Source organism: Salvia splendens, chromosome 6, assembly GCF_004379255.2.
Source record: "Salvia splendens isolate huo1 chromosome 6, SspV2, whole genome shotgun sequence".
Classification (NCBI taxonomy): Eukaryota; Viridiplantae; Streptophyta; class Magnoliopsida; order Lamiales; family Lamiaceae; genus Salvia; species Salvia splendens.
This window is the reverse complement of record NC_056037.1, coordinates 89,037-100,071: the sequence shown is the minus strand read 5'-3', so window position 1 is coordinate 100,071 and position 11,035 is coordinate 89,037. Positions and strand designations below refer to the sequence as shown.

Below are 11,035 nucleotides of genomic sequence, written 5' to 3'. Positions count from 1 at the left end.
AACAAAAACCGGTAACTCATGTGACACGTTAAAGATGGGCTGAATTGGACTTTTGTATTAGAGCATCTCCAATACATGACACGTTAAAGATGGGCTGAATTGGACTTTTGTATTAGAGCATCTCCAATAGTACTGGACGTCAAATAGCCATCAAATAGCCTTCACACTGCCACATCATCAGCACTACAATTCTCCTGCCACATCAGCTTGCCACATCAACTGGACATCAAATTGCCCTCACATAGCCTTCACACTACCTTTCCACATCACTAATAACAATTATATAATTTAATTTACACTTGTATCAACATACGGAATTTAATTTACGAGACAAATACGGAAAATTCGAATAATAATATTAAAATTTAAAAAGTACATTAATTTAAAAAAAATACAATAATATAAAAAAGTACAAAAATTAAAAAGTACATTAATTTAAAAAAGTAAAACAAAATCACTCATCGCCGCCGTCGCCCAGCGCTTCTTCACCGTCGTCGCCGCCGCCTCCGTCGCCACCTACGCCGCGGCTATTCCCGCCGGTGTCCCTCCTCATCGCCTCCAATTCTTCACGCTGGCTCTGGAGCAATACACGAAGAAAATCCTTCACCTCGTGGTCCACCGCCGCTTGGAAGTCGGCTAAGGTCTTCACCATTTGAGCGCGCGTTTGTTGGCGCGCGAAGAATTTGAGCTCCTCGGTAGACCTGCCGAGGGGGGATGCCGAATGGACGTCCTGGGAACTCGGGGTGCCCCCCCTCGCAACCTGCTGCGCCCGCCTTTGCCCAACCGGGCGAGGTCTGCGACCGAACGACCGAGGAGTCGGGACCTCCTGGGCCGTCTCAGGGAGGTCTGACGAACCACGGCTGCTGCCGCTATAATCTCCGGTATAGTTCAGTCTCTGCCTCTTCGGCCAGCCAGCGTCGACGCCTGCCCGAATTTCTCCGACTCGTTGAGCACAACGTAGCAGTTCCAGTAGGTGAACTCATAGTACTTCTTATCCGGATCGGGGTAGGCTCTCTCCGCAATCCTCCTGCAGTCTTCCTCTGTTTGGCCACTGGTCTGCATGCGGAGGGCGTTGGCGTACAAACCCGAAAATCGAGAGACGTCAGCCCTGATTCGGTCCCAGCACTTCCGGACCTCCTCCCCGGTGCACGGTCTCCCTTCAGGGCAAAATGCCCTGTAGGCTGCGGCTATCTTGGCCCACAAGTTGACGATCCTCTGGTTGTTCGAAACCAGAGGATCGTCGCAGACACTCACCCACGCCTTGGCAACCGCAACGTTCTCCGCGTCTGTCCACTTCCTCCGGCCCCGGATTTCGGCTTGGGGCTGCGACGACTCGCCGACCTTCTTTGCCTTGCCCTTCTTCTTACCCCGCCCTACTCCCTGACTTTGAATGAGAGTTTCCGAAACCTCGTTAATATCAAAACCCAAGTCCGCTAAGGAGAAGGTCTCCGTATACTGTGCATCCGTTGGGGTCGATGTGTGCGAAGAACCGGTGGAAAAATCAAAAGTCGGCCGATAGGCGTTGTCCCCCCCGTGCGTCCCCTGCGCCGGGGGAATCATCTGTTGCGCCGGTGGCATCATCTGCTACGCCGGTGGCTGCATGCCGGGTGCCCACCCCGGCATCATCTGCATAGGGGGCTGCATGCCGGGTGCCTACCCCGGAATCATATGCTGCCACGGGTACATGTTGTAGTACCCGCTCATCGGAGGCCAACCACCTCCCCCAGGAGCCGGGGAAGTATGGGACCCTGCCCCGGGAGTCGGGGGCGTCTGAGACCCTACACCGGGAGGCGGGGGAGTCTGAGACCATCCCCCGGGATTAACTGGAGTACCTTCGTAGTTGTTCTCCATTGCTCGTTATTGATCTTGTACAGAAAGTAAGGTAGAGAGAGAGTACTCGTTAAAACAAGTGGTGCGAATGAAAATGAGGTTCAACGCGCGTATATATAGTGTTTTCGAAAAAAAAAAAATTTTAAATCCGACGCCGGTTTGGCGCCGATCCGGGACGCACAATGGCGCCCGTGAGGATCGGCGTCGGAACCGGCGTCAGCGCGGGAATCGGCATGGCGACGCCGATTTTGACGCCGATTTCGCCCACGCCGGTTTCAATGGTTCGGCGTCAAACCGGCGTGGGCGAAAAATCGGCGTCGCGGTGGTGACGCCGGTTATTGGAGATGCTCTTACCCATTCATCCTAAGATAGGTTACTTAAAAGACATTTTTTGGCACAAAGATTAAGATGGTAGTAGAAGTAGTCAATATTATGTCCATTCCATGTTAATAGAATTATTTTTTTTATTTTGAAAAGTTTCAAGTTAATTAAATCAATTTTATTTTTGGTAAAAGTAATTTTACCTACTTTATTATCTCCTTATCTCTCTTACCTTCTTCTCTAGTAGTACTTTTATTTTGAAAATTTTCAAGTTAATTAAATCAATTTTATTTTTGGTAAAAGTAATTTCACCTACTTTATTATCTCCTTATCTCTCTTACCTTCTTCTCTAGTAGTACTTTTATTTTGAAAAATTTCAAGTTAATTAAATCAATTTTATTTTTGGCAAAAATAATTTTACCTTTTGCTTTATTATCTCTTCTTCTCTCTTATTTTCTTATCTAGTCGTACTTTTTTTCACCATCTATTTAACACAATATTCTTAAACTCTGTGCCGAAAAAATATCCCCATTAAATATGGAACACAGAGCGTACTATTTAAAGGTTTGGAGAGAAAAAAATATAAAGTACAAAAGAAATAATAAAATTTTTGTTAAAAAAATGTAACTTAAAGACAAAGAACAAGAGTATTGGGTTCATGTTAATTCTGATTTTGATGTACATTATATCTATATTATATAATGTTGTATAAAAGTATTTTATCATAATATTCAATATATGTGGTATGAGATACGCTAGTCTTGTTAGGTTGACAAATATCTTAAATTGATAACTGACAATTATGTCAACAACCAAGGTTATGGTCAATTAAATGTTGTTGACATATATATGTGTTCGTGTTGACATCTATAATGTAAGTTTTAACATAGTTGTCAGTTATAAATTTAAGATAGTTTTTAACGGATCATATCCCGAGGTACGAAATGTAAGGCAACACCCGAGGTAAAAAATGTCTCAAAATGGAAGGTAATTTTTCTGGTGTTGTGTTTATCTAAGAGAATGTACTAGTTGAAAACCTCAAAATGATACTAGTAATAAAGAAAAAAAGAGAGAGAAGGTGGAGCTTAAGGAAGTAAGTTCGCGTTGTACATTAGTTGACAAGAATTAGGCAGATTTGATGACATTACAAAGTTTTTTTAGTAGCCCTGGATTGCTGGTGGCGGAGGAGATTGGTATTTGGCGCCCAAGTTCATCGGAAGTTCGATTGGAGTGAATGTAGGCGGTGCTGGTGGTGGTGGAAAGAGGACGGGCGGTGGCGGAGAGTACACTGGCGGGGGTGGAGAGAAGACGGGCGGAGGTGGAGAGTGGACTGGTGGTGGCGGAGAGGGCACTGGTGGGGGCGGGGAATGGACTGGTGGTGGCGGAGAATGGACCGGCGGGGGTGGGGAATGGACCGGAGGTGGAGGAGAGTGGACTGGCGGGGGCGGGGAATGGACGGGTGGTGGTGGAGAATGGACTGGTGGTGGTGGGGAGTGAACAGGTGGTGGGGAGTGGACGGGTGGAGGCGGAGAGAGCATTGGCGGTGGATGGGATTGGACGCCCGATGGAGATGACTGGGAGTGGATGCCCGATGGAGGAGACGAGTGCACGGGTTGAGAAGGAGATAGATCAAACCATGGACTCGACTCTGGTTTCAAAGGCACCGGTTCCTGCGAAGGAGAAGGAGAGAGACCCTTCTGATGTGACTTGGAAGGAGGCGAAAATGTCTCAGATTGTGACGGAGAAGGGGCCTTAGAAGGTAGAGGATGCGTCTCAGATTGTGACGGAGAAGGGGCCATCTCATGTGACTTGGATGGCGGAGGAAGCGTGTCAGGTTGTGACTGAGAGGGAGAGGGAGTCTTCTGCCCCGACTTGGATGGCGGAGGAAACGTCTCAGGTTGTGACTGAGATGGCGTCTCAGCTTGCCCCGGCTTGGATGGCGGAGGAAGCGTGTCAGGTTGTGACTGAGAGGGAGAGGGAGCCTTCTGCCCCGACTTGGATGGCGTCTCAGGTTGCCCTGGCTTGGATGGCGGTTGTGGCATGGGTGGAGTCGACTTGGATGGCGGATGCAGCTTCTCCTTCTGGTTGGGCTTGGACGGCGGAGAGATGGTCTCAGGTTGTGGCGGAGTGGAAGTCGTCATCTTTGGCTTGGACGGTAGTGGACGTGTGTCTAGTTGTGGCGGTGATTCATCCTTCCCCTTGGGAGACTCTCCGTGCTCCGACTCACGACACCCTTGAGCTTTACAATCCACTGTGTTGCTCAAAACATCTTGACATTGCTTCTCAGGCCTCTGCGCTAACTCCCCAGGAATGCAGTTGTTAGCACCTTCGAACATCACCTCCGGGATGGCGCTGTGGTCGCAGCTTGCATGCTTGGCATCGAAGTAATTGTAGGCGTAGGTGAAGTTCTTCAAGTTAGGCAAGCTGCACACGCTCTCCGGCACGTTGCTCCTGAACTTGTTCATGGCTATGTTCACAACCTCCAACCTCTGCATGTATTCCATCCCCACCGGCAAGTCCCCCACGAACCTGTTCCTGCTCACGTCGAAAATCACTGTCGAGTTCAGTAGGGTGACCTCCTCCGGCATGCATCCTGATAGTTTATTATCCGAAACGATGAGTTCATCCAGACTGCCGGCCATCTTGCCGATGCTGTGTGGAAGGCAGCCTATGAGGTTGTTACTAGACAACACTACTACAGAAGCAGGGGAGTTCCCAAGATTCTCAGGAATGGTGGACCTGAATCTATTGTTGTTCATGAATATGGCATCCAGCTCCTTATCAAACAAATTTTCCGGAAGCTCTCCTTCGAAGTCATTGAACCTTAGATCAAGGTACTTGAGCTGCGGCAGCTCAAGGACAACCTCAGGGAATGGTCCCACGAAGCGGTTGTTGCTTAGATCCAGCTCATATAAAAGCTTAAGCTTCTTGATGCTCTCGGGAACGATCCCGCAGAATCTGTTGGAGTTCAAGTGGAGGAGACTGAGGTCGGTAAGCTGGCCGATCTCATCGGGGAGGTGGCCGGCGATGTCCCCATGGTTGAGGTCGACTCCCGCCACCACGGTGAGCGAGGGGTCGTCGGGAGCCTGGGCACAAACAACGCCGTGGTAGGAGCAGACGTCGGGGCCAACCCAGTTGGCGGTGAAGTTCATTGGATCGGAGTAGATGGCTTGCTTCCATGCCTCGAAGGCATGGTGCGCTTGCTTCAGCCTGTTGTTTGGTACCAACTCATTATTTTTGGCATGTGCGGAGAAGAAGAGGAAGAAGATGCACACGATGAGAAAACAACCGTAAGCATTCGTTCTCCAAGGGTTCTCCATTCCTACCCCTAGGACAAGCCTAAGGCCGTTGATTGTGTATTGTGAATAAGAAAACCACAAATCACCGCGTTTTTTGCATCCTCAAACTAGTTTATGGAACCACCATTTTCCTCTCACCACCACAACATTTGAGAGGTCTTTCACCATTTTTTATATTATTTCAATCACATATTTTACACCACGTGTAAACTCTAATTACTATTTATAAACCTTGCCTCACATAGATAATAATCAAACCATGAACTAATCGTAAATAATTTCATTACTACTATATTAAGCTAACCTTTATATATCTATAAGAAACTGCAATCACAAGGTCAATGTGTCTCGTGCTCAGGTGGATGGGAGTACCAAGCAGCGCCTATTTTCGTAGCTCGGAGCAGTCTTAGAAAATGAAATAGGTGATCTGATCATGTACATGTTGCAAGGATTTCAGAAGCAGATCACAAGCATCGTCTATCTCAGAATCTCAATGCCATATTCAAGAATCAAGAAGATAAATCTTTGAGTTCAAAGTAGGTCTGCCAGCAGCCATAGGAGTCATCTACTTTGAGTTTCTGAAAACGGAACGGCAAACGGCAGGGCCTCTGGATTTCGAACACTGCCACAAGCCATTGGATTCGACACGGAAACAGTTGGCCAAGCAATTCAAAGACGCAATCTGCGTATTCATCATCTCTTCTTCCTTTAAACGATCAGAGTTGTGCTAGCATACTGTCGGATTAAGATGAGATCTTTTTTGAATTGATATTTGTTGTTTATACGGTTATGGCGGGGATCGTGACATACAAATATTGGCCGTTGATGGGGTGTTGGTGATATCTCAGCTGCCCGTATATTCGGATTTGAAACAATGGGCGCTTGTTTTATTGAAGATTTCTTTTATTCTACTTCCTCAGTTATAAGACCCGTTTATGTTTAAATTTTAAATATGTTTAGTGATGAAAGAATATAAGTAACTAATTTATCAAAAATAAAAATAATTTTATTATGTTAAAGGATATTGATAAGCCCAAAGATCATGTATTTATAAGCACAGAACAGCATCATCTTGTGCAACAGTTGCTTTGGTGATTGTGAACAGATTGTGGGAGTTGACTCTAACTATCACAATGCTCTGTAAGATAAGGAACTTCAGATTGAAGAGCTTGAATATACCATAACCAAAAAAAATTCAGATAAGCAATATTATGAAACGCATAAATTAGCAATCACTGAACTAACCATGGTCAGGCAGCTGTAGCTGCAGCCGCAACTATAGGTGGTGCCCGTATTCAATAATGATCCTTGCATCAACCCTGACCTGTACATACTGCATTATCAATGATACACTAGTCTGATTCATAACACTTGCTTCTTTTCAAATCTCCTACTGCTACTCTCTGTTGCTGAAGCAACTTGCAGCTCCACTATCCTTTCACTGTCAATCTCAGTAGATTTATGCTTCAGCTTAATCCCGTTTTGCATCCATGAATTCACACAGAGCAAAGCTTGTGTATCATGTTGTGATATGGAGGACCTCTGTCTATCGATTTCATTACCCTTGGCACAGAATATGTGCTCAGGCAATGACACGGTCGATTGCACAGCAAGAAAATCACGAGCCATCAAAGACAACCTTGGATACCTAGAGCTGTTCACCTTCCACCAGTCGAGAGCATCTGTTTGCATCGGAACGGGGGGCTCAGACAAGTACTGCGTAAGCTCATCGGTAGTGGAACTCATGGTGGCCCTCCTTTTCTTACGAGCAATTTCCTCTGCAAAAGATGCATTCCCTCTGTCCTCTGGATCCTGAGTAGTGTATGAGTTGCCGACAGATGAAAAATAGGGGGCGGAGTAATTTCTGATGAAATGATTTCTAGCCTCCTCCATGTAGTTTTCTAAGTTGAGATACTCGGGAATGAGCTCAACCTTTATCCGGGGATCAAGAACCGCAGTCATGTATATGAACGCATTGCAGACCTGGTTGCTATAGTATTGCACTTTGGCATACATATCTTCAGCAGCTTTCTTGAGCCATTCAGGGGTTTGCCTCGAGTCTTTGCAGGCCAATATTGTCTCAGAGATATGATCCATGAAAAAGAGAGCCATACCTACTGGGAGCAATTTACTCATGCACATATCGTTTATGGTCTTATAAAAGGGTTCAAAATACTTGTGCATGATGTTAACAACATTTTTCTCTGCAGTATTGAGCAGCAACCTTCTACCCAATTGTTCTTCGTGCTTCCTGACTACAGTTTCCATCGACTTACCAGCCTGCAAAGAAAGCATATTTCTTGAATGTGAGTGTTTAAGCAAAAAAGTTTACTTTTTAGCCACTCTACATTCTTTTTAAAAGCTATGAATAAATAAAGTGTATCAAACCACCATGAGCATACTGTCAAGTTAAACCAAAGTTATGTGCAAGGTTTCATATATCTCTGGTAATAGAAGGGATGGGGTTTACCTTCCGTGCTATATCAAGCATCTGATAGTTTCCACTCCACCGAGATGAGGCATCAAGTGGGAACTGCCAGTTTCCTTCATGGTATGCTGTAGTAAACTGAACGAAATCCTCAGACATTTCTGGTGATGAATTCAGTTCCATAACAAACTCCCTGATCTTAATAATCACATGTTCTGTACTTCTTAACCCATCAGTTACAATTGAATTAAGAGTATAAGCAGCACAAGGAACACAAAATAAGGTAGACAGTTTCTGACTGTCCATGTCGCCTTTCAGGGTACATGAGAGAATCTTAGTCTCAAGATTGTACAATCTTAGAACTTTCAACAAAACATAATAGATGTCAGAACTCTCACAAGGGCTTGGAATGTGACAAACATCAAGAAGAACATTTTGGAAGGACCAGCTTTCATCAATCCACTGACACGAAACACTCATGTAGTTAATTTGCTGATATGAAGTCCAGGAATCAAGACTTATAGAAACTTTGGAAGAAACCTGCTCCAGAGTTAGTCTCACAGTCTCCTGCATGCTTCTGAAAACTTCGTGCAGCACTTTGTGGAATTTCTCCACATTCCAAAGCTCAAAAGACGGATTCAGAAACTTAAATGTGTTTGCCAGCCACCTTTCTGCCAAAGTAGAAGAAGGAAGGGATGCTACAAGGAGCCACTTAACAAGCAACCAGTTCAAGTGGTCAACCTCCACGGCAGGCAATTTAGTTGGCAGTTGAGATTTCTTAGCAATGGTGACAGGCTGTGGAGCAGGGCTGGTGGAGCACTCCCCCATCTTATCGTATCCTGGATGTCGATTGCTGAGATGCCTCCCCAAATTGCCTTCAACACATGAGAAAATCTTGAAAATCTTTAGTAACAATAATCAGGAATGCATACAAGTCAAATCTTCAACAAGAAATGTTAATGTTTCATCAGCAATTAAAGCTTTCAGGTAATAACAAGAATATACTGAGGGCCGTTACAAAGAATTTCTAGCAATTGGAGTTGCAGCCTCAAAATCAGTCTGAACATAACATTACATAATTACCGGCCATGTGCATCTGTCCAAATGGCAATAGAATAATGAAGTGAGAAAATCAGTTGAGAAATAACCTGTTGCAGTGGCAATAGAATAGCTTTGGCCGCAGAATTTGCACCTTCGACTCTTCCCATCCATCACTGTTTCAAAATATTTAAGATATACCGAGGTCATGGTCTTTTTCCTGGGCTTTGTATTAGGAACGGAACTCCCCTTCTCCATAGAACCCAACCCAATATCAGATGGATCAATTGGGGGGATGACTGCTGCACTCATCGCCCCCAGAGACTTCGGATCCATATCCACTACAAAATAAAAAAGGAATCTTCATTGAAGTGTATAACGCAACTTTAACCATTTTAAAACAAGAAGCACTGCTACATTTCCACTTCATTGCACTAATATCTGTCTTCAAAGGCTCATTCCCCTTCTAATAATGCATTCAAGTGATCTCAGTTCGAACAATTTCTTCTTCTTCTTCTTCTTCTTCTTCTTCTTCTTCTTCTTCTTCTTCTTATATATTGCACTTAAATATGCATAAAGTCTAATTCTTCGAGATTCCTAAAAGTGAAATTACACTATAAAGCATGTTCTTCAATCCGAAATCAAATGCCCGAGCTCAAAAGAACCAAGGGAGCAAGCTTCGATGACTTCACAACCTAGATTCAAATAAGCGATTCACACAACAGAAAATCCACAAAACAAAAAAAAAAAAAAATAGAGAAAGAACACCAACCTTTCAGCGACTGATTACTGTATGAATTGTTAAAACCCCAATCCATCACATTTCGAGCTGCAACCGATTCTTAATCTGTTTGAAACTCAAAAACCAAATTAGAAGCTAATACAGAAAAGAAGCGACCGAATTCAAACTGAGGCATCCAATTTCATGCTGCGAGACAGATTGAGAACCCGGATCAAGAGAATCCGAGGTCGCGTAAATGGAGTTCTAGGCGTTGGTGATCAATCGATCAGAGAGGATGAAAAATGGAGGGAAGATACAGAGATTGAAGTTTATTTGAAAGAGTTGGAGCTGAGATTGTAGAGCGAGCCGCATCTGAGCCGCCGAGAGGAATATACTGAGATGAGAGAGAGTACGAGATATGAGAGAGAGAGCTGTTCACGTCTCTCATATAAGCAGAGCCAGCCGTCAGTCACGCCAACACCTACTTTATTTACATAAAAATGAACATTACTAGTTGTGTTTCTTTATGTAAATTCACTATATATTCAAAATGAGACATTTATTTCATTTATAATGTGAGAATTTTTTGAGTGAGGAAATAGTGGTTGATTAGTAGTACTCCATATTTTACTTTTTGGACTGCACGAGTTTTAATATAAAATTAGTAAAGTAAAGAGATGTAGAGAGAAAAAGTAATTAAAGTATTATTAGTGGAGAATGATCTCACCTTGTTAGAGAGAAAAGACTTTTCAAAATAAAAATTACATATTCTTGTGGCACGGACTAAAAAGGAAAGAGTGCAAATTCTTATTGGACGGAGGGAGTAGTATTTTACAAAATTACCGAGATTATTACTCCCTCGTCCCGCTTTACCAAACGAATGCGCAAAAGTAACTGAGACTGCTAAAGCGGGATGAAAGGAGTATGACGTTGATTCATTAATATTTTTGGTACATTATGATTTATTGTGTTTTAGAGTTTGTTTGTTTTTTATGGTTAAATGAATTTTAAATTTAAAGGCTCCAGCACGAAGGATTTGAATTAAAACTTTGGTCTTAAGGTATTAAACTCTCTACCGCTCGGTCAACTCACACACGAGTTTATTTAGTTAAAACTCACTGTCACACGCAATTGCAATTGGTGTACTCCCTCCGTGCCTCGTTAAGTGAGATATTTCTTTTCATCATAGAATTTAAAAGGATGAGCTTTTGTTAATTAAGTGGAAGAAAATAAAGTAAGAAATGAAATACAATGTAGAAAAATAAATAATGGAGAGAATGCCAAAAAAAGAAATGATTCATATATCTTGATTTGTGCATCACTTTTTTTTGGTACAAACGTTCAAACCAAAAGATGACAATCTAAGTAGTATAACAAATACAAAACATGATACAAATA

General features: G+C 43.6%; 2 protein-coding genes across 6 annotated transcripts; both read right to left on the bottom strand.

Annotated features, from left to right (window-relative positions):
* Positions 1-3,156: 3,156 nt before the first annotated feature.
* LOC121807282 (pollen-specific leucine-rich repeat extensin-like protein 1) lies at positions 3,157-5,473 on the bottom strand. The gene has a single exon (XM_042207498.1). It carries the CDS (start codon positions 5,469-5,471, stop codon positions 3,309-3,311), a length of 2,163 nt encoding a protein of 720 aa, XP_042063432.1. The 5' UTR covers positions 5,472-5,473; the 3' UTR covers positions 3,157-3,308.
* A 1,131-nt stretch (positions 5,474-6,604) lies between these two features.
* Positions 6,605-10,108, bottom strand: LOC121809535 (zinc finger BED domain-containing protein RICESLEEPER 1-like). 5 transcript variants are annotated; one of them, XM_042210231.1, is made up of 5 exons: positions 9,689-10,108; positions 9,334-9,611; positions 9,027-9,257; positions 7,921-8,753; positions 6,605-7,730 (listed from the first exon to the last, which is right to left on the bottom strand). In XM_042210231.1, the coding sequence occupies exons 2-5, from the start codon at positions 9,344-9,346 to the stop codon at positions 6,813-6,815; spliced, it is 1,995 nt and encodes a 664-aa protein (XP_042066165.1). In that variant the 5' UTR covers positions 9,347-9,611; positions 9,689-10,108; the 3' UTR covers positions 6,605-6,812. The 5 variants fall into 5 exon arrangements, with proteins under 5 accessions (XP_042066165.1, XP_042066167.1, XP_042066166.1 ...); XM_042210233.1 differs by having other exon boundaries at positions 9,530-9,611; XM_042210232.1 differs by having other exon boundaries at positions 9,027-9,611.
* Positions 10,109-11,035: the final 927 nt, after the last annotated feature.

What these genes read in the sequence shown, in the direction of transcription:
- LOC121807282 (XM_042207498.1), bottom strand. Translation starts at nt 5,471, where the DNA reads ATGGAGAACCCTTGGAGAACGAATGCTTACGGTTGTTTTCTCATCGTG.
- LOC121809535 (XM_042210230.1), bottom strand. Translation starts at nt 9,734, where the DNA reads ATGGATTGGGGTTTTAACAATTCATACAGTAATCAGTCGCTGAAAG. An exon ending in TTCTATTGCCACTGCAACAG is followed by an intron (nt 8,754 to 9,026) that starts GTTATTTCTCAA and finishes CATGTGTTGAAG; the next exon opens with GCAATTTGGGGAGGCATCTC. An exon ending in TGCTTGATATAGCACGGAAG is followed by an intron (nt 7,731 to 7,920) that starts GTAAACCCCATC and finishes CTTTCTTTGCAG; the next exon opens with GCTGGTAAGTCGATGGAAAC.